Below are 23,017 nucleotides of genomic sequence, written 5' to 3'. Positions count from 1 at the left end.
TGATCATGTTTCTCGTTAAAAATTGATTTCAAGAATAAATATCATTAATGTTTATTGGTTTTTTGTAGCTCAGTGCTTGCTGAAGGGAGAATGGCATTTAATTGTATCGTTGGTGGCAGGGGCGTCACCACAGGGAACAGGGAAGACTGGGGTTGACATGTTCAATACTGAATATAAGCATTTAATGGTATCGTTGGTGGCAGGGGCGTCACCACAGGGAACAGGGAGGACTGGGGTTGGCATGTCCATTCCAGTTTTCCCATCCCCTCAAATCGTTTTGGGGGTGGTTGTGGATTTTCACGATTTTGGAACAAACACTCGTGACAGATTCTGTGATATACACGTGATCACACCTGTGACAGATTCTGTGATATAATTAGAGAGAAGGAATTGACATAAATTGATTATCTACTCATAACTGACAACAGTAGACCTATAATAATATGCAAGGTTGTTCCAAACCGTTCGGGTTTTGCCACCGTGTTCTAATTTATCAATACTTTGATCACAACATATCGATTTGATCAATACAAAGTGTAATTTCTGTTTCGATGTTCCTTTGTACGAAAACGCCCACTGTTGCAAAATAAAATTTAGCATGTTCCTTTTCATCAGCTCTTTTTTAATAGATCGACGTGGGGCAAATTACCCCTAGAACCCCCTAGAACCCATACTTTTTCAATTCAGTCTTCGTTGGCATGGCGACATCAGCGATTGGTGATTTGATGCGTTTTAGTGGCTGACTGCTGGCAGAACCACGCGAATTAGAATGTCTGAATTTGCTGTACCCCTCTTTGAAACACCAAAAACTGGCGAAATGCGAAGTTGAATGAGCCCAGTCCCCAGCTGCAATGAGCCACCAGTGAGCAAGTAGTACCGAAACTATAAAATACCAACAATAACCACAAAAACACAATAAATAAAAACAATCGTGTTCTATTCAATAGCTTTGCTATCTGCATTACATAACCCCCGGTATTGCTATTGCTCCGCCATATTGGATTGTTGACGCCTTTATCGGTAGGTTTTACATGAAGTATAAGGTAGACAATCGAATACTTCAGATGGAAGCAGGCTATCATTGTTTCGAGTCTTCTTTCAGTTAACGCCGATATAGATTACTTGAACGTTTGGAATTTGCCAGTTATTTAAAGACTAAGGAGTAAGAATTAGCGCTTTCAAGGCCCGTAAAAACCAAGGCTGGTGAGTATTATTTGTGGTTTGTTTCAAAGTTTGTTCAAGTTGAGATGCAAGGAGGTCTCTCTTCCCGAACACCTTCGACAATGCACATTTCCTTTGGTGTTCGTGTTTGACGCCGACCACAAACCCAGAAAGACAATAGTGAAGTACAGTTAATGTCGGCAAGCACGTTTTGTTCGTTGGCAAATCAAACCAAACCTCTGTAAAAAGTTTTTGCCCCCTCATTTTCTATGTACCGTGTCTTTTCCGGGGACAAATATTTCCTGGTACTAAAACTTGGTACTGAACATTTGTTAGGTATTAATCTGTTGTGACCTTAAAAGTGAAGAGAGTTCGACTCCGTAGATAGGTCTCTGAGAAGGGTGCCCTGCTCACGTCACCTGGGTAATTCTTGTTAGGTAATTAAGAAATAAGTTGTTTTAAGATCTTCTTTCTCGTGTACGTGTACCTCACAATCTTGACTCAACTCCAAGACAAAAAAGCTTTGACGAGACGCGAAAATGAATCCTTCGGTGGGATCAAGCTGGCTAATAATTCGCGCAGGCGATTTCCTTTAAATAATGGTTTTCTTGTTGATTGATTAGAAGCCATTTTGTTGTTTGTGAATGCGCTAGCTATAGAGCAAGAGAACTTAGCCCGGCTGCAGGTTCTTTGAGTTTTGCCGGGCAAGTAGTTTGGGTTACAGCTGCAAATTGATACTTGCTTTTATTAGCTATTCAAATTATTATTTGCAACCTGTTGTGTGACGGCTTTATCACCAACAATCTTGCTGCGACCCTCTCCTAATCATTCATGATTGCACCCCAAGTCTCCCGTTCTTGGGCCGTAACACCCAATTCATTAAAAATCTCTGTTTCTGCATATGAACCCTAACTTGCTTGCTCTTCAACTAGGGTGAAGATCGATACGTGCCAGTTTTTCTTCCGCGACTTAGAAACTTATCGCGGAAATGATCGAAGTAAACACGTCCTTGTTTACTAAAGGCGTGCTGGTGTTTATTTTCTACTTTTTAAATTCTAGTTCTTTAGCTACCTCTGTATCTATTTTATCTTTGATAAAAGCTTTGCTTCAAGCGATTCCAAGACAAAGAAGTCACTAATAAGATCGATTTTCCGTTTGGACAAGCCTTTGTTCTGTTTCGTTTATATGCTTCACAAAGCCAACATCATATTTGCTTTTTATTATACCCTTCCTATTTGATCAATGGCATCGCAACTTAGCCATCTTTTGCAGACGCTAGTTGATACGTTTCATACTTTTTGTGTTAAATGTAAAGAAATCTTTCGAGTTGTTCCCCTTTTTGTACTCTTTGTTCTTGTCGTGAACCAAGCCACGTCAGTGAACGAGTCCTCTCCATTTCTAGTAATGTGACTCCATAAACGCCTTGTCTTTGTCCTCGCAACACGCCAGCAATCTTTTAAAAGGTGGTGCTCCGGTTTCCCCCAACAGGTGATGTTCTGGTTGATATAACACCAAAAGAGGTGATTTGACAGTAAACCACAAATTTGAATGACTTTGGCTTCATATACTTTTTAAAAATGCAATGAGTATTTGGTAATGCAAGTTTTAGTAAATTCAGCTTCTTTGTGTTCATGATGATTCAATGAGATCCTGATTGTATATTACTTTGAAAGGATGAGACTTGTGCTAAGGCCCTGGCCCAAAAGCCAGAAATGTCATTAGGGTGGAAGTGCTTGCCCCAAGACCATCACCTTTTATATGATTGTTATACAATACAGAAGAGCTGCGTGGCAGGTGAGGGACAAAGTGCCAAGAAAAGGGCAAAGCATTATGGTTATACAGAAAATTGCTTAGTTTTGCAAGGTCTGGGGGCCTGTGTGCCCCCGGTTCTGGCATCCCTGTTGTCATATTCTATTTGTCATATTTTAGCATTTTGCCTAGAACTGAGAGTTTGTATGTCATGTTGTTATGCTTAAAGAGAAAGTAAATTATAGCCACCTGTCATTGCAAAGAAAAGAAGCAATTAAGTTATTCAACAGTATTGAGGATATTAAATTACCTTGTAAGTAATGGAGAATAAGGGGAAATTGACAGACATTCGCCTTGTTGAACTGGAGATCGCAAAATGGACTCAATTTTAATGGAATGAGGTGCATTATCAGATTATTTGTAGAAATTACCTTTTCGTCACTTCCTTTTACAAAAGAATATGTATTCGTGAACAAAAGTCATGCGTAATAAGCTCATCATGTTGGTAGGAAAAATTTTGATTTATGCACAAGCCTTCTATGTGTAATTTTGTTTTAAGTCCAGAAACAAGAAGAGACTATTTCATACATATTCATATGGACAGATACTTTAGAAGAAGTGAAATTATTTTTTGGTGTCTAGCTTAAGACTGCACATTCTGGCTTAACCTGTCAAGTCTTTGAGTTTGAACAAATTAAGCATGTTATTTGCAAGTTTTCAATTCATTCAATCCAATTAAAGCTGTCTAGTATCCACTTCCAATTTACTTGTCTGGCGCAATAAAAACAGTTTTAGTAAGTGTGTGTGTAGATTTGTAGTCAGTTTTAATAAGATTTGTAGTAGTTTTTCCCTTACATACATTCAAACTCCTCTACTTGGTTTTATAATTTTTCTACTTAAATTGATTAAAGAATGTCTTTATTGTTGATAATATTTTCAATAAGTGTTTCCTGTATCTCAACTCCTTGGCATATTCTTCCTTATGCCAATAAACAAAACCTTCCTTAAAATATACATGAAGGGTGTGGTCAGTGTGGGTTTTTTGTTCCAAATGGACCTTGTCATTGTCATCAGCTATGTGAATGACTTTTTTCTTGCCCTGGATTCGGTTTCAACCAATGATGTTGTAAGAATTGTTTTACTTAGCATTCCACTCTGTAAACTTCTTTTACTGTTGTATGGAATCTAAAGCTGTTGTTGGTAGCATTAGGATGAACAGAGAAAGTATTTGTCTCCAAGGGAATGCCATGTTACTTTCACAAAATCTCACCAAGGATGTTTGCATTTTCCTATGTATATTGTCCATGCCATTCAAAATTGTCGAAAGAAATATTGCTTTGTATGAGCACATCTGGGTACAGGTTTTTTTGTTAGAAATTAATCCTTTCATAACAATGGGCCTTTGTGAAAACCAGCTGCATTGTCTTTTGAGTGGGATGTGGGCTGTTGAACATGCCTAGTTTCCTTAATAGGGCAAACAGTTAGTCTATGAGGTACTTTGAATTCTAACTGTTATTTCAGAAGGAAGATATCTTGTTCGGTTTTGTGATATATGTCCCTTTTTACAGTTAATCCTTCTTCACAGTTGTTTGTTTCCTTTGCCTTTGAAAAATAATGGCCACATAAGCTGCAGGTTCCAAGATAAAATATGAAATGGCAGAGGCTCAAGTGAAAATGTTAAAAACATGGAGGACCTGAACTGAACCCCCAATATTTTTGCTTGTATGGCTATGGAAGGCCACCTGACAAATGAAGGAATATTGAGCATCATTAGACCAAGCTTTTCAATGCTCTAATCATGATTGATCTAGTCCTCAAACATTTTTCTTCACTTTAGACGTTAAGTCGAGAAGGTTAAATGTTCTATATCATTCATTCATTTTTGCAGGCATCCATTCATTTGAGGTATATACTTGAACAAATTCTTCACCTACCCCTTTTTAAATTGTGTGAGGCTCTTTGTTGAAACTAACTTAAATTTCAAATCTGTGATGACCTAATGCTGTAAGTATCATAATGGCTGGGTATTCTCAGGGAAAACCATTTCAAATAGCATACACTGGATAATCAATGAAGTTGTAAATGTTGTACGTAAAAAATGAACAAAATTTGATAAAATGAAATAACTTTGTACAAGAGATGAATATTTGGTACAAAGTTTCGAGCTTGACTCTTTATCAGCAAACATGGGAAGTTACTATTCTTTGCAAATTGTAACAAAGACTGATATTTTTCCCTAGACCTTTTTCGAAGATGGAACTTTTGAAATGCAGTGAATTGCTCTGCTCCTTGTTGAAATATTCATCATCCTTGTAAAATAATAATTAAAAAGAAACAATGAACGAAAGTGGCCTTTGTATGATAGTTCTTTTACATTCCACAGTTGTTACATTGAGAAGTCAAGGAAGGCAAAGCATAATCCGAGAAATAAGAGCTAAGTTTGTGGCTTTTCTTCCTGTAAAAGAAACTTAGTTTAGATCAAAGGTCAGTTTTGTGGCTGCCATGCCAGAGCATCAATGGCTTACTTCTTTCTCAATCATTCCTGCATGTCCTTGACTTGCAAATTTGAGCAATGAAGGACCAATTTAAATACAGACCTCATAAAATGACAAGTATATTTTGGAAAATTAAGCTGGAAGACTTCTTTGCCAATAATGCCAGCTTTACTGTCATTAAAGAAAAACCGGAAATTGTTTCGCTTATGGAGATGCCATTTTCTGACTCTTTTGCAATACCAATTTGTGCTTAACCGCAACCCACGAGTAGAAAGAAAGTGATATCATATTTCGGCCATGTTTATCTTAAGGAGGGACATCTTTGCCTGTTGTGGTAAAACGTCTTTGTTTTTCCCTGTTTGCCATTGAAACGATTATTTGTTGGGAGTTTTTGTTTAATAGCTCTAGCCTATTCAAATAGCCTGAACAGTTGAGATTTTAGAAATGTGAACGGGAAATAGAACTGTTGGTACATCTGAACTTTTCGCTAAGCTTTCCCTGTTTTTTTCTATTTCTCTCCCTCTGTTACTCACACCCCCAGTATAAGTGACGGGGGTCCGTTGAAATCTACAGACACGTCAAGAATTCAGTTACTTAGTTGTGCCATTCATACAAGGCTCTTTAAGAATCGGTACCCACCAGATCAGCATTGACTTTTCGAAAAATGACTTCTCGTACTCATCTTGCAGTAAAGCGAGTATTGTCTTAAACAATCTTTTAATTTCCTCAAGAATCCATGCCCTAGATATTCTACCCCTTTACCATTCAAATTTTTTCTGGTCAGATCTCTACTTTGTAATTGTACTATCTAAACTCTGCGCGACCTGTTTGGTGACATGATGAAAAAATTTCACATTGCAGAAAGACAAATGATCATAGACAAATCGATCATAGACTATTAAACACTCGTACACTTTCACTTCTAATTCATCCTCAACAATAAATTCAGGAACAAAGAACGCAATCATATCAGCTCCTATAACACCCCGGTTATTATTTTGTTGTTTTCATAGACGCGGAACTGGGGGCATGTGCCCTTCCCACCACTTTATAGAATAAGGGCATATGCTCGCTCTTTACCTGCCTGTGCCCCCAGCCCCACGGTGAGAATGTTTTCTACATCAATGAATATTTTATTGTTGATTGGGGGTGTCTAGTCGCAAATTTTGCCCTACGCTCGCCTTTTTGAGCTGGCATCATTCAGTCTCTTTGCACGAGGTTTTCATGTAATCTTCTATTTAGAGAAAGTTGCAAATGATTCAATGGCCGGGTTTATGGATGCACAGTCTTTTCAATTTCCATCTAAAATTTAATGCTCATCATAAGGGAATTGTAAATAGTTTATGGTATCATTTCCAATTCCTTCTAAAGCCAAATGAGATCACGGATTAATTTTCCTTCCCAAAACCTCTCAGGACCTAATAAATCTTGTTTTGTGTTTTTAAAAAATATCTTTTGATGTGGATCAGTAAGACTCCCTTATGTAGTTAGTTTCTCACCGCAAAATACATGACCCTAGCAAATAGAACTGAATCTGGTACAAGAAGAGAGTGACCAAATTGATATCGCAGGCTCTCCGTTTTTCAAATTTGTTTTGTTGAAAGCAGCCGAGTCTTTAAATCTTCTTTGACCTATATTCCAACTTACGTTTTTGGCGTACCATAGTTAGATTTTGTGCTCAAGAGGGGTGTCCAGGTCCTATTTGCCAACGAAATGGGTGAGTCATCCTTTATTTGCCGAAAGGTTTGAAAAGTTACCCCTAGATGGCAAATATTTCTCGTTTTGCAACTTGGATAAAAAGATAAATCTCATCACATCAGCCGTATATGGTCTAATGATGGTATTTCTTTGGATATATTTATGGATGTTTGGCTGAAGGCAATGCACAAATTTTGCACAATCTCTCAAGATTTCTTCCAATCTTTCCCTATGAACAAATCAAGCACATTATTTGTAAATATCGATTTCCCTTCTCAACCCCCCTGAAATGATTTAGCTCAGACTACATTAATATCATTGACAAACGACGCTGAAAAGAGATTAGATAAATCCCCCTGATCCAGCTTTTGTTACTAATCATTGTTCGTTACTTTTGCGAGTTTATAATAGTGCTTAGAATTTTCACCACGATCAAATAAGTGAATAATTGTCATCATGTGCCTCTTTCGATTGATAAAAGGCACCGTACAAGCGTGGGGGTGGCTAAGGGGCCCCATGTGCGTTTTAGCCTTTAAACAGGTTTTACGCCAATCCCTAAAAGAAAACTTCGCTCAAATATATGATAAGATCTCTACTTTTATAAACGTTTAGAGAGCATCTGGAACATTATATATAATACCAACACATCCACCATGTTTGTGTGTTGCTAGAGATTGCGATGTGCTTAATATAAACGCGTTGTAGATACAAGCAATTGGCCTGTTAACAAATATTTAAAACGGGAATGGATCTAGCTAGAAACGTGTAAAAACCACGTTGTTACGAAGGAGAAGCCCATTCTGATATGGAAAGTGTTCGGTGAGGGTGAAATTTTTTAAAGAGCAAAACGCATTCTATCCTGAAATTTATTGAAAAACTGTAATTTTATTTTATTGCATTGAAACTTTTAAGCATTATATCACAGGTATAAGGTTTTTTATTTACTTGAAGAAAAGTCATGGTATTTAATCCGTTTGATGTACTTGATCTAATGTTGTTACACTGATAATTCCAGCTTAGAAACCAGTTATGTTGAGAGGCCTATGATAGGTATACCCCCTCCTTTTGCGCAACGAATTCTTCGTGTTACATCCTCCATATTGTTATATTTTTGACAATGTTGATTTAAAGAAGAAGTTTTTGCACAAATATTCTAATCCTTCAATTTGATCTTTTTATGGATTCTTTGACAGCTTTTCCTTCTTTAATTAGCGTAAGTCCCTTTGCAACCCTTGCGCGTTCGCAATTCGCACTTATTTCCATTACGGTATATTAACTTGTCATTGTTAGCGCCGCATTTCTCCTTTTTCATCATCTGTTACTTATAACCTTTATACAATTTTTTACATTTGCAGAATTCATCATTGCCAAATGACCCAACCTTAAGTCATCATTCGCTAAAAGAATTCAAACCGTGAAATGGCGAGCGAGACCGAACCGCAACGACTAGACCCAGTGATAGGCCCTGACCACCCAAGCACTTCCGTCCCAATCGAGCCCACGACCACCCAGTCGACGGGTCCTGCCTCGTCTGCAACAAGCGAAGAGGCAACCGAGGCGGCCAGTAGAGGCATAAAGAGAAAAGCCAAAAGTCAAGCACGGACGCCTAGGAAGATGAGTACTGCCATCAAGAGGTGCTCCTTGTTTTATTTTCTGATCCTGGTTAAAATTTTTACTTTCTTGAGTAACAGGGCTGTTGGAATGTGTGTATGGGAAGGAGGAGGGCTGCCAGAAGTGCAACGGTTCTGACATTTCATTTCGAAGCTTGATATTCTATGTGTAGATGATTAAAGCTAAACCTCGTCCCTTTCCGACGTCAGCGAGAAATACGTCCACACTGAGAGGGACATATTAGCTCACACTCGAACCAGATTTGGGCTCATAGTTTCTTGCCGGTTAAATGCCAGCTAATTTCGAATTTAAGTATTGACAATCGAGCAAGGATGCGGTCAGAATGTAAAAGTTTTTAAACGCTTAAAATGTCTATACTATATGTATATCGATATGCAAAGGCTTCTTTGAAGAATATGGTTACAATTATCGAAAGGTAAATCTGTGATTTCAATGAAATTACGATTGGTTTTTTGAAGCGAGGTGGTTGTCCTGATGGCCTAAACGTCTCATTTCCTGAGATGGACAAATCCACAGCAAGGGCTCCTGAATCTCCTTTTCACATGATGCTTAGCGGATTCACTGTCTACCTGAACCAGCATTAATTTTTTGTACTTTTGTTTCTTGTACGTTTAGTATGTAATCGCTTTTGCTTTGAGAAGTATAAAACAACCTAGCTTTTGTCGTCACAATCCATTTCACGCTACTGCTATTGTGTCATCCCCTTTTTACAAAATGCATATTATTTTCAGGATTCAAAGAGAATTGGCCGAGTTAACTGTAGACCCACCGCCAAACTGCAGGTCAGTTTTATTTTCTTAAAAAACTAGATGTAAATAATATTTCAGGCATCTTTATAGTTTTTGAAGAGTTGATTATTTTTGTATTTATAAGTATCACCCTTTGAATGAAGAAGCTGTGAGGATGGCTCAGTGGTTGAAGTCGCTGACTACAGATCCAAGGATATAGGATTCGAATCCCTGAGGGAGTGGCCAGCTGTCACATCGAGAGGAAAGACCAGGACACTGCTCGATTAACACAGCTTCTCCGTGTTCTAAAGACTAGTAATGTGTACCAAAATGAAGGTCACAATAGCAAACTGCTCGACGGACCACAAATGCAAATCCAAATGCAAATCAAAGCTCTTGTTAGTTTCAAACCTGCCTGTCTATGTGTTATTTGCCTTTTTTGAATGCTTTATCACGCTATCCTATTTGCATTTCTCTTTGTCACTTCAAAACCTCTTATATTTGATATTACTTTTTTCACAGTGCCGGACCAAAAGGGGACAACTTGTATGAGTGGGTAGCCACCATCCTTGGACCTCAAGGCTCTGTGTATGAAGGTGGAGTCTTTTTCCTAGAAATCAGCTTCCCTTCTGATTATCCATTCAAGCCGCCAAAGGTAATAGAATCTTCAATTAAAGAACATGTTTTTGAAAATAAAGCAATCTTGAGCAATGTCGTAAAAAAATGGAGAAATAATTTGGGGGCCCCTTTCGCTCTGGAGCTCTTAGTTATCAAACAAAGATCCCATCAGAAAAGACGGTTTTTGAGAACATTCAGAGATCTGCATTGAAAGTAATAAATGGCAGTAGGGACAGTGTACAGCTGGAGAAAGTCAGTAGTATGCGAAACCAGTTGTGTGCTCTTGAAATTTTCAAAAGTTTGAATAGCATATCGCCACACGCCTTTCGAAACTACTTCACTAGAGTAAAACACAGGCAGTGTACTCGTGCCAATGCAAAAAATATTGTTTTGTCCAAAGTACAATCCGAAGCAGGCAAGAAGGCCTTTTACTTTCAAGGAGCAAAGATTTTTAATAAACTAACAGACGAAATGAAGTGTGAAACTTCAATTTTAAGATTTAAGACTTTTTGTGAAAACTTTAACTTTGTTTTTTAAGACTTGATTTTCATCATGTATATAATTTTTATTTCGATAATCCATGTATATTTTAGACAGGTCCTTTATTGATAACAGCACGTTGTTGCTGAGCAAAGTTAACCTGTATAAATATGATATTATTATTGTTACCTTTATTATTTTTATTATTATTATTCTAAACTGCGTTACGCCACTGGTGTTGGTGATTGGACACTGAAGCTCCTGCGCCTCCGTGTAGAACATTTCTTCAAACAATGGACAAGAAATTTTGTCTCATTTTTTCTTTATAAAAATGGCTTTGGAAAAAACAAACATTTTACAACATGCTAATAGCTTTTTCGTGTCTGACACTCCTCAAAGTATAAAACATCAGAACAAGAGTCCAAAAGAACACCATTGAAAATATATACCCAGTTGTGGATCGAAATAGGCCAATCAGAAAAACGCAAGCACAAGACCGGTATAGTTGACCATTCAGTACTGCGTGCCTATAGAAATATTACCAGTGGAGTCCAAGAGAGAAAAAGAGCTCCTTCTGTCTACACAAAAATCGAATCAATTCCAAAACTGCTAGATGAAAAGACGACTAGGCTCTGCTAATTATCTTAAACATATCGTAAATAGTTTTCCGCTATCAAAGCTTTCTACAAGTAACATCAAAAACGGACACCTATCTATTACGGAAAATATATCAATTCTAAGATAGAAGTTCTATTGTTGTTGGGATATGTTAACGACCAAACAGGGGGAGGACATATTTCTGTTTTGCTGAAGAAAATCTTCGAGACGCCTCTGATAATTGTCCGATGTAAAGTTCATAATACTCGCCTATCCCACTTTCTTAAAAACACAGCTGTTTAAAGAGTCCTTAAAAGAGATGATGGAAAAAGTATGGGATGTTTTAAGGCAATGGTTCTTGGAAAGGCTCACTGATATAGAATTACTGAATAAAGATTCCTGACCATGGATTTTACGATAAGAGAGCGAGATTTTACTGTTATGGAGCAAAAAGCTAAAGGTTTAGAATACCAGGGAAAAACTTTCATTAGTAAAGACAATGTAACATAACAAAAGGAGATCATAATGAGGATATGACAAGTGACCCTAAACAAGATTTTTCTTGTCGCTAGAGAAAGTGCACCTTCATGACGAAACCGAACGCCAAATTCGTATTTGTCATTCACAATGAGCTCGTGCCCGCGCTCTTCTTTAATATTTTGTGTGCTAAAATATTGGGATAAGCTTAGCCCGTTCCGCTCACTTTTATTGATAATGGTTCAAGTCTTACGTTTTATCAAATATAAACCTTATATTGAAAATTCTTCTTTTCAGGTCATCTTCAAAACTCGAATTTATCACTGTAACATAAACAGCCAGGTTTGAAATTGTTATTATTTCCACCCGTTGCAATGCAAAATGTTGACCTAGCCTTGTAATTTCGTCATTGCAGATTTCTTTTCAATAGGCGAATAACTTATAGCACTGTTAATGATATTATGAGAATTTAGTTATTGGAATTCTTGTTCTATAAAATGCTAGGAAACAGCAATTAGTTTGGAAGCTTTGTGGAAAATTATATAGATCTGGAACGGTCGTGTCAACAAATGATAATTGTTTTGTATTCGTTATTCCTTACTTTTAGCTCCTTATTTTTAACTGACAAGTAAATTTCATAATTAGGCGCAAAAACCTATGTTTTATTTATTGCTGGAGTTAGCAGTACGCCAGTTCTCAACTTCGTTTTGAATCGTTCTTGAAATTTTAATTGTTACAAAGTCCTCTATGATTTCATTTTGATATCTTTGTTAATTTTATACTTTTTTTCATATTCGCAGTTTGGTACTCCTTTTTCATATTCATGAAGTTTTTTTTTATATAATTTGATTCGTTCTATTGTTCATTATTCTAATACGCGAATTGTATTTTCAACGCAGGGAGTTGTGTGCCTTGACATCTTAAAAGACAAATGGTCCCCAGCCTTTACTGTTTCAAAGGTTCTTTTGTCTGTCATTGCCCTTTTATCAGATTGCAATCCAGGTATGTTTATGTGCCATAGGCGTTTTTTACTGTTGCTCCATATTTATCTAAGGACCACCTATCTACAAGATGGCTTAAAATATTTATGGGCTGGTAAAAGGCCACTTTGACTTGTAATAACAGAATCCTATTGATGAAAATAACAGAATCGATAAAAATGTTTGCGCTGATATTGGCAACACCAAGTCAAAGTGAGTTCTGTTTTTGGCAAATCTATTGCAGACTATTAATGTGAAATTTATCATCGAGAAAACCCGTAATAAAGTTTCCGCTAAGAAATTGGAAAATTGATAATTTTAACAAATTAATTTCAAAAGCAAATTTCAAAAACCCGTCAGGGCTAGAGTCGCCTTCTGTACCATTCCCACTCAGTGTGTTAAGCACAAAATTCTTAAACAGAGAGGGAAAGGCATTCTGATTTTTTTAAGAATAGTTTATGTAAAGAGAAGATAAACTCATAAGCTGTGGAACGATAGATCTCCAGAATACGAAAATACAATGCCTTTTCCATAATTTCTATGCGTCTTTTCTCAGTTTGTAGTTTTTTCCAAAGCTCTAGGGTTTTTTCTTCAGTTTGTTGCATGTTTTCCTTACTCTTATTTATCTTTTCCTAAGTTCGATGTGTCTTTTTTCAAAATTGATACATCTTTTGTACCCGAGATCCAGGGTGTATCCAAGGTTTCAGCCTTGGACATACTTTGAAAAGTTTACCTTTTGCTCTTTTCTTTTGCACGTGTTTGGTTTTCTCTAAGTATTTCTGAGACATTACATATTAATGGTTTACCTTATATTAAATGTGCAGTGTTTTTTTCAGCTGATCCGCTTGTTGGCAGCATAGCGCAGCAGTACCTCACAGATCGAAAGGAACACGATAATTTTGCTAAAGATTGGACGAAACGATTTGCCACTTGATAAACCTTGTTAATTTATCAGAAATTTTGAGTATTTTCCCAAGTTTTTAAGGTAGTCTCCCGGAGCTAATTTGCATTCAAATCAGGCTAAAAATGAAAGAAGCATGATTGGCCTCTAAAGCTGGATCATTTGTTATGATGAAGAAAGGATGTTACGTCACGAGTTCGAAGGGCGCGTTCCAAACACGGCATGAAGATAGAGAAAGACTATGTTGTGGGCTTAAACGTCTCTGATTCTTGCTAGATATGTTCTCCATAGTCGATCAGCACTTTTTTAGTCATCATTAGAAATGAAAATTGAGATTTCCTGTTTTGACATTCACGAGAGTGCCATGTGGCTCATCAATTTGAAATTTCCCTTTTTGGAAGGCCTTTTCAGTTTAGACATAACTTGCTAAACACTCGAGGGGATGGGGGCAATTACTGATACACAGAAAACAGTCCATTTGCAGCTAACTTTGATGCCTTTCAGAGATTTTCTTGCAATGGAAGGGGCATATGATGACGGAGAAGAGTGTGTCTTGCATCTCCGCAGTTTTTCGATTTTAGGCCCATCTGTTTCGATAGACTATTGGAACTAGAACTCGGCTTTCAAAATGAATTTTGTTAGTTGTATGTAAATAAATATAATCATTGTATAGTAGTATGAAACTACGGTTGTATGTAAATGGTGGTTTCTCCTTTCATTATTAAAAATTTAAATTATAATTTAGAATGAAATTTGTGGTTAGCGTAGTTGTTGCGTCGGTTTTGAAGAATTTTTGCCAGTTTGATGCGTGGAGAGTCATGGTTTGACCTTTGAAAATTGTCACATTTTTTTGTTTTGGCTCTTGAATCTGCCTATGTGTGCTGAGGGAATGACGCTTCAGTTATTTGCTGAAAAACCAGCATTTTAATAGCTATCATTTCTTCTGAGTACTCAATATTCTCCTTGAACTTAACATTTTAAGTAAATCTGAAATTCCAACTACCGCATTGTCTAATAAAGTTGAAACCCTTGTATTTCAAATATATTCAACGAACGCTGATTTCGAAATATGCCTTCATTTATTTAATCATTTCCAAGGCTTTTTCTTTTTCGCATAGTATTAACTTATCCTGTTTGATGGTATCTCAAGATCAAGAAATTTCAAAGTAAAGAATCATCTAATATTAGGAAACGACATTTTTCATGAATGTCATCTGTCAGTTAAAGTTTTAAAAATCTATAAATTTGAAAACAAGTCCATATTTCAAATTTTCCGTCAATCTTCATCGGATGAACTCAGGTCTTCAGAAGATGTATCCGACAAGAGGTGGAACCGCGTTCCTTCGTCACGTGATGCCTTCTGGATGCGGATCTTTGGCACTGATGGTCGCGATTCAGCTCTGAAAAGGATGCGTTGCAAGTTCATTATATTTATTTTGATCTACAAGACTAGGAAGGTTTAAATAAGTTATAAAGGCTTTACAATTACTGCTTTAACTTGCATCATTATTATAATCATCATCAAATTATCAACAATCAATGATTAATCACTGTCAACAATCGTCGCCATCGTCATCATCATCATCATCATCAATTAACTTAACACCCAAATCGTATTCTTCATAGGAGTCATCAATGTAATCAATACCATCATTAATCGCCATATTCAATCGAATAATCAATCGCTATTCATCTATGTAATCAACACCATCATCAATCGCCATCATCAATCACTAATTATCATTACCATAATAATAACGACGATTCTTATAAAGACTTCAATAAGTGCGACAAGTTCTTTTTAAACCCAGCGTTTGCTGTCTTAGGTTGTTTCTCCATCCTATGGTTTGGACAATTAAAAACTAATCGTTTACATTCCTACTTTTTTAAAGTTGAGTTTTCTTCTCTCATTAGGCCAGTCGTCAGTTCAACATCCTCAGCTTTCGTTTCGACATCTTTCAGCAACTCTTCGTGATCTCGCCTGCGAAAACGTGAACGTAAACGTGAAAAATGAACTCTGGAAAGGAGCTTAAAGCAATCACAGTCGATAACTAATCAATTAATGGATTTGGTGTACTAGCGGATTGTCCACGTTATAAGTGGGATTTGTTGTGGGACTGGAAGCTGTTTCAGGTCTCCTTAAAGTTGAATATAAACTTTTTGATATGAGCCAATTCTTGTTACGTAGGTTGGTATATTCAAACAATGAAACATGTTGGTTTAGGATAACGTGCCGCTTTTGTGCGGAAAGATTTTGAGCTTTGAGACATGCTATCGAGAAGATGTTTCGCTTTTAGCATCAAATCAAGACATTTTTAGAAACTATTGCTGATTTAACAAGGTGAGTGTTCTTTAAACTTTGTTTTGAATGCAGATATTGTGGGATGAGATCAAATATCATAAGAAGAGGACCAAGGCATGATCCCTGAGGAGTAACGCAGAGGGTTGAGATCCAGCTAGATTTGATCACATCGACGAAGTAGCAACAATGATAGTGTTCTGTCAGGTATGATGTTCAAATCAATTATGACATACTCTTTTGCAAACAATATTTCGTGATCAACGGTGTCGAAAACATTTTTGAGATGGAAAGATGACTTTGATTTATCTAAGTTGCTAAACCAGACAGCGGTGACATCGAGATTCGTAGTAACTCTGCTGCGTAGTTTTCAAAATATTGCTGTCAAAAAGTAGTAGTTGTTTACATCGAATAGATAACCTGGTCATGCGTGGACTTTTTTTATAGCTTGCAAGGATCAGTTAGAACCGATTTTCGTACTTTCTAATATCAGTTCATAGGCCATATTTTTTACAATCTTTCTGGTATTTGGAACGCTCCTTTTACGCTTAAATTTTCATCATATCATGGTCTGTTGCCTCGATTGATTAAAACTTTCGATATCGAATTGTCGTCATGGCTTTCTGTCTCTCTTTCTGCATTTGCAATAGTGTGACCCAAAACGTTCTCAGTTTTATGATTTTACGAAGCACTAATTTCTTGCGATGCCTGCAAAGATACGGGCAACCTTTTTTGCAATAATCAGTCCTTCCTAGGAGCCTGGTAGACGCCATGAGTGCATGCGGGCTGCGGGCTTCCACACCCAACCACCCCCCCCCCCCCATCGCCATTTTATCTTTCCGTCACTGGTAAGAAAGTATATACTCACTCTTTGATTCTTTTGTGACAGAAGTAAATAAGTGCAACTATGCCAACCAGTGCGGCGACGACGCATAAGACCAAAATCACCAAGACGCTGATGTCACTGACTTTCTGCAACTGTCGGTCTGATTCAAGCAATGTTTGGACAACTACAGCAACCGGAGTGGGATTATTGGAGTGGGCGGCATGATGAGAATCTGGAATAAGGAGAAAAGAATGATCTAGTCTGAAGTGACATCTTTGGGGGTACTTTTGGCATCATTATTTGTAGAAGTAAGCATGAATAGATTGATCCAAAACCTTACTGAAAAAGGCATCGAAATAGTGACAATTTGGGGTTATCTGAGCCCCCCGACCCCTTGAATCCGCAACTGCAAGTGGGGTTTCCTGACTCAGATTGCAATTAACTGAGGGATGCCACAGTAATTTCCCGTAATATGTCGAAACATAAAACTCGGACCCTGTTCCAACCCTTTTCCATCAACTCATAATAGATTATCTTACCTATTCTTCATCAATCAACCAAGACTTTAATTTTCGAGAAATCTCTTATCAATAAATCCACTCTCGTGATGCCATCATTAAAATCGTTTTCTTAAACTAAACAACTCGTTTCTATAGCATAAACAGCGCATATCTGGAAATTAAAAAATCCCAAACGACAAAATTTTCAAAAAGGTATTGAAAGTTATTTTATAAAACATCAGTTTATTATAAATGCCACAAAACTTAAACAGTTTCTCTTTTAAATGATTCTGTAAACTATTATGATCTACTTCTTTGTTCATTGTATTCCTGATTTCTTTGCACCTGAATTCAGCGTTGTTCTGAGTCAAAGAAAGGTTTTGTTTCGCAAACGCCTAAATATTGTCATAATTATTTTTCGTCTGTAAATAACCAACCACATACAAGATTCTGTCAGGGTTGTGTGAGAGATAAAAATTCACGAATGCAAATTCTAAGAAATTAATAATTTGAGACCTAGAAATTGGAGAGAATAAGCAAGTAATGAATGAATAAATCGAGAAATAAATTATGGCTTGTAGTGTGTGCTTAATTTGATCTGAAATCAGAAATTTCAGAACGGTCTTAGAATAAACAAGCTGACGTCACAAATATCAGTTTGTTGTCAAATGTTTGCTTTTTTCAAGGCCATTTTCCATCTTTTCTAAAGAATCAATAGCCCCAAGGGGGTGCAGGGTTGCGACGCTAAGGCCTAAGTCACTCTCTGCAAATTAAACAAAATCGAGGCCCAATCGACAAATCTAAAAAGTAACTGCTAAAATATGATGGATGCTGAGAATTAATGCATTGAATTCCAAAACAGTACAGTGGGGTTTAAGAATTCTTTTGCGAAATGTATAAACAATTTAGTCACTTCTTTGAAAATCTTAATATCTCAATTTGACATCTCCTGTTAGCCACACATACATCATTACACTCAAACAACGTCCATTTAAAGTCCATGTTACGATGATTACACTGCAAATTTGTACATTGCACCAAACCCCCCCCCCCCATTCCCTGCTCAGGAGGTTTAGCAACGGTATTGACTTTTGGAGCAGACCAAGGAAAAATCTTGTTTCAGAGGCTTGAAGTTTAATATTTTACAATGCTTGAAATCTTATAATTTGGAACTTTGTCATTCGTTTCACTTTGTTTAAGAATTTGTTCAAATTAGAAAGCCTGGGGTGCGGGTGAATTGTTGCTACTAGAGGGTCCTAGAGAGACAAGATCTTCAAACATTGGGAATTTTTTGCATACAGAAAAGCCCACATAAACCGACTGCCTTTTTCTTATTAGAACGAAATGGATTCTATCGTTTCACATAGCTGGTCTTTTATTTAAAATTCTTCAATGGACGACAATCAGCCTTGTGGTTCTGAACTTTCGGTTTATTTTATGCGAGTTATTTTGCGGTTGGGCGTGAAAACAGAATCCATTTTGTGTTGGCTGATGGTTGGCAATGGAGCCATTAGTCAGAAGTTTAAACATTCACATTCTCAGATATTTACAAATTTCTCAAACTTCACGACGGAGACCTTGGTTACTTTCTCTAAAATAATAACATAGTAGCTTAATGTCGGAAATCGTTTAAACCAGCAGTTATTTTACTTCGTGAGTTGTTCGCAGTTTCGTCACGACAAATTGCCGACGCAAGTTTGTTTGAGATGTAGATTCAAAACTTGAAATATTTCTTACGATTCAAGAGGCTCATAATTACATGATTTTGTATCACAGTGGCTAGCCAAAGCGCTTTTTGCAATTCTTGTGAGGCTTGTATTTAAACGCAATTAACCTTATACTTAGTGTATAAATTTAAATGTTCAATACTTCATCGACGTCTTCTACTTAGTATATAAATTTAAATTTTCAATACTTCATCGAAGTTTTCTACTTACGCATCAAGATTTGCTTCAATGATCCCAAACTTCGAACTTGTGATTGCAGTCTTAATTCACCTTGATGTGCTTCTTGCTCGTTTTGCAAGCTCCATTTGTCCGATTGGAAAAATAATTTCCTAACGGCTGCTTGTAAAATTTCACAGCTGTTTACTCACCGGGCAAACTTCTTCTGCGGGCTTTTGCGTTTACAATAATGACGTCATTTGAATAGAATTTCGTGTTGCTGGCTGGCCTCGTTTCCAGCCTTTTGTCTAAAGTTAATGCGGCGAGTTGTAGAAACGAGTCTAAGTGTCAAAATGCGTTAATCTCTAAATCCCCTTACACATTTTCCCCTCACATTGGTGGCACACACTCGCTTTTTTGCCCGAAATCAGGTCTCGTGGGGTCACGATCTGCTGTTTTAGATCTCAGATGGAACCGCAAGATTAAAGGATGCGCCTTTCTCACAGTGGACCGGAGAAACGCAAAGTCCCATCGTGAGCAGAAAATTCCACGTGAAGAATATTTCATTACTTGTTTTTGTTTCAGTATCTAAATAAAGCTCGTTTTTCACTGCCTTCTCCAAATTCTCATGAATATATGCTCCCATGTATTTCAATAATCACTTGGATATTTCAAAAGTTTAGATTCCATTAACATACCATTAGTATAAAAACGAACACGCATTAAATTCTCTCTCTCTCTTTCTTGGCCTAAGAGAAGGACGTTAAATTAGCTTCTGAAGAGTAAGTATCTGTTATTATCAATCTTTAATGCATCATCTTTCTATCTTTTTTAATTTTGTAGCAGTTTTTCGATTTCAAAGTCATTGCTTTGCTCGAGACTCCATACTACCGCCCGTGTTTCTGTGAGCTCCATGTGGTAGCACGTGGTTGACATTCGTCCGAATCACTTATTTTTCGTTAAATACTGCCAGACTAACAATATAATATCTTTGCATCCTCCAGCCGTGCTACTTGGAAATATTCACATACAGCCATGAGTCTTGCTTGGGCTTTTCTGTTGATGTATTTATCTTCGCAACACAGTTTGGGATTAAATGGTTAGTTTTGCCTTATTTTATTGAGAACATTTTCCGCTGAAGATGATCTTCGATGGCCAGTTTTTCCCTTGTAACTTTCGAAACAGTATTACTTGGTTGAACATTGCATATATTTGGCAAGCTTGAAAAATAGGTAACCAATAATTCTTTAACGACTTAGTCTAGTTCCATATTTGCCCTGAAACCCAATTGCTTAAGCAGCAGCGTGGTGGGAACTTTATGGGCTGGGAATATCAAGTCTTTAGGGCCACGCCATTTTGATGATGTCGCGGAGGCAGCATGGGGCATAGCTTTAATTGTTTATCTCACAAATCTAATGTCATAAATGATAAAAATTTAAAAATAAAAAAATCCAAGGGGCTCACATGAAAAGTTTGAAATGGCCGAGTACCGGTGGGCCTCAAGCACCTTAGCTCAAGCAGACGTCACGCCCTTGTTCCCTCTTTTTTTCCAGTTGCACTTCTTGTCTATAAAATGAGCTGTTTTTAAATCACTTGTTTTCAAAAGGCTGCCTATTTTGAGGCCTGACCTAGCCTATTCCATGATCTCCCGCAAGATTTATGCTCCCTGTACCCATACAGCTTTTTAAAATGTCAACTAACTATAGATTTATAAATTTTGTTCGCTGTTTTAAATAATTACTTTTTGCATGCTTTATGCTTCTTCTTAACTTGAAGTTCGATTTTTTACAGTTAAAAAGGTGGATGACACAGCACAAACTGATTTGGCAACTGAATTGGAAAACGACGGTCACAGTGAGAATTTTCAGGAGAATGTCGGTAATTCTGGTATGTTTAGGAATTCCTTCTCGTTAATCTAATTTATCATGTGAAAATCGTATATTGTTTAGCAGTTTTTTATTTTTCTGCAATAAACATGACCTTGTTCCAGTTCACCTAAATCACCCGCCCCCAATGGGGTATTCTGAATTTAGAAGTACAGAGTGCTGGCTCGATATTTTAGGGTCTTCAACTTTGATAAGGAAAGTGTATTTGGAAGTTCTTATAACTGATTGGGGCAGTCGCGGGAGGGAAGTATCTGAAAATAATGAATGAGTGATTAGGATATGATGTTTTCAGATTGCCTTCCAGCTTTACTTGACATTTTATTATCGGTTACGATTTTGTTATCTCATCATAGTAAAATTATGGATACACCTCTAAGTAAATATTTTGTCCCTAGTGATTCTTGTCACCAAGCCGTAAGCAAGGCCCCTAAATTCCAATCAGGATGAATAACAATTCAAAAAAATACGAATTGAGCTTCTGATATCAAAGTTTTCAATCTTTCCATAATTAACTCTCACAATACACGTAACTTTTAGAATGTTTTCTATCTACTCAACCTAAAGTTAGAAAAATACCATTTTTTTCTACATCTTTGCAACGAAGGGAGATAAACCATTTCTCTTAGAATACCTCGATGAAGTTGAAGATTTGGAGGAGGACAACGATGAAGAGAGGGCTAATGAACTTAGAGAGGCCGCCGGTGATGGAGGTGAGCAAGGTTTTGTTTTTTTTATATTGGTTTTATGTAGGGGGTGGTTTATGGAGATTATTAACCGACCTCCTTTTTTAAGAGCTTTATGTTGTTTGATAGGCAGAGCTGTGCACGCTTTGGCGTGTTAGTGGTTTGTTCATGGTTGCAAAGTGGATTATGTTTTCTTTCAATGGAACTTTAAGCTTGATTTCAGAAAAGCTTGTCATTCATTTACACAGAATATCCAAAAAAGCCTAAGCGAACTGTGCCATATTCGTTAGTTTATTTGGAGAAAAACGGATGAATTTCTCAATTCTGATCTTTTCACGCCCGTTTTGAAGCTCCTGCAATAACAAACACCAAGCTGTCCAATGTAATTATCAAATTTTCCTAACCCACCTATTTTATACTTTCAAAACAGCAACAAAAATACCTTTCTCTTAATGGAAAAAGCAGGTTATGTCCAAAAATATTATAAAGAACTATTTTTTCTTCAAAGTTGTACATTATGCCATTGAAATGATAGATCTTTATTTTGCCAAATGTGTAAAGATTCTTAGGGAAGTTAGTTTAGTTTTTATATAAGATTGCATAAAATTTACCCCATCTTTGATATCCCGGAAATCCGAAAATATACGATCTCTTTTGTTACATTTGCAGAGGACATTTCGAAGATCTCGAAAAATCTCGAAGAAGATGCACCTTATGTTAAAATGGATGCTAGGCCATTTTGGCGTTGCAGAAGAAGATGGTCTGGCTGTTCATCTCGACGTCGAAGGACAAGTGCCAAGAAGATATGGAGCCGCGTGAAAGAACATGCGAGAAACATTTTTGGTAGACGACGAAGACGCAGCAAGTGAAGATTTTTCAGAATTTAACAAAAGGGCCGTCGAGAACAAGGGCTGGAATGAAATGTGTTGCTACAAGAAACTTTTGCAACGTTAGTTGCTGATTTGTTTTGTTTTATCGTTCTAGAGCAAAGCTCTTACTCTTTGTTTTAAATTTTTATTGCGTTCGGTGCAAACTTTGTCATGTTGTCGTTGGTTTTATTTTAAAGTTTTAACTAAAACACTATTCTTTCATATTCAGAACGGCTATTGAGCTTATAGACCGGATATATATCATTATCATAATTTTGGATTAACATCTGAGAACCTTATTTGTCCTTTGTTTAAACTAGTCAAAGAATGCCTTGCCCACCCAATTCCTTTGTACTAGAAGAGTAATCTAACTCTATCCCGTTTGAATGTGACAGTTTTGGAGCTTTTGTAGGTGGGGAACTTTTGTTTGTTGGTTCATCATTTCGTATGTTTGTTCGCTCATCACTGTTGTAAAAGGTTGTAATGTGTTTTAAATTGAATCGTTTTTATTGAGTTTTAAAATCAGTGATTAATTATATATATGATGTCATTTGA

General features: G+C 36.9%; 2 protein-coding genes across 2 annotated transcripts; one reads left to right on the top strand and one right to left on the bottom strand.

Moving 5' to 3' along the window:
- The first annotated feature begins 1,041 nt into the window (after positions 1-1,041).
- Positions 1,042-23,017, top strand: LOC135681370 (ubiquitin-conjugating enzyme E2 E1). Its single transcript, XM_065195817.2, has 10 exons — positions 1,042-1,203; positions 8,459-8,737; positions 9,467-9,517; positions 9,986-10,118; positions 11,933-11,977; positions 12,535-12,637; positions 13,452-19,806; positions 20,029-20,123; positions 20,816-21,620; positions 22,263-23,017. The coding sequence occupies exons 2-7, from the start codon at positions 8,523-8,525 to the stop codon at positions 13,547-13,549; spliced, it is 645 nt and encodes a 214-aa protein (XP_065051889.1). The 5' UTR covers positions 1,042-1,203; positions 8,459-8,522; the 3' UTR covers positions 13,550-19,806; positions 20,029-20,123; positions 20,816-21,620; positions 22,263-23,017.
- On the bottom strand, positions 14,699-19,213 carry LOC135681372 (uncharacterized). The gene is made up of 4 exons (XM_065195819.2): positions 19,079-19,213; positions 16,684-16,873; positions 15,399-15,497; positions 14,699-14,916 (listed from the first exon to the last, which is right to left on the bottom strand). The coding sequence occupies exons 1-4, from the start codon at positions 19,080-19,082 to the stop codon at positions 14,793-14,795; spliced, it is 417 nt and encodes a 138-aa protein (XP_065051891.1). The 5' UTR covers positions 19,083-19,213; the 3' UTR covers positions 14,699-14,792.

Source organism: Rhopilema esculentum, chromosome 12 (genome assembly GCF_057945365.1).
Source record: "Rhopilema esculentum isolate cy_ngs chromosome 12, ASM5794536v1, whole genome shotgun sequence".
In the NCBI taxonomy this organism is placed as follows: domain Eukaryota; kingdom Metazoa; phylum Cnidaria; class Scyphozoa; order Rhizostomeae; family Rhizostomatidae; genus Rhopilema; species Rhopilema esculentum.
The sequence above is the reverse complement of the archived record's forward strand: the minus strand, read 5'-3'. Positions and strand labels throughout refer to the sequence as shown.

Coding starts and splice junctions, on each gene's coding strand:
- LOC135681370 (XM_065195817.2), top strand. CDS start 8,523: ATGGCGAGCGAGACCGAACCGCAACGACTAGACCCAGTGATAGGCCCT. Junction 10,119..11,932: donor ATCCATTCAAGCCGCCAAAG/GTAATAGAATCT, acceptor TCTTCTTTTCAG/GTCATCTTCAAAACTCGAAT. Junction 11,978..12,534: donor ACTGTAACATAAACAGCCAG/GTTTGAAATTGT, acceptor TTTTCAACGCAG/GGAGTTGTGTGCCTTGACAT.
- LOC135681372 (XM_065195819.2), bottom strand. Junction 15,498..16,683: donor TGTCACAAAAGAATCAAAGA/GTGAGTATATAC, acceptor ACGTTTTCGCAG/GCGAGATCACGAAGAGTTGC. Junction 14,917..15,398: donor GAAAACTCAACTTTAAAAAA/GTAGGAATGTAA, acceptor CATCCTTTTCAG/AGCTGAATCGCGACCATCAG.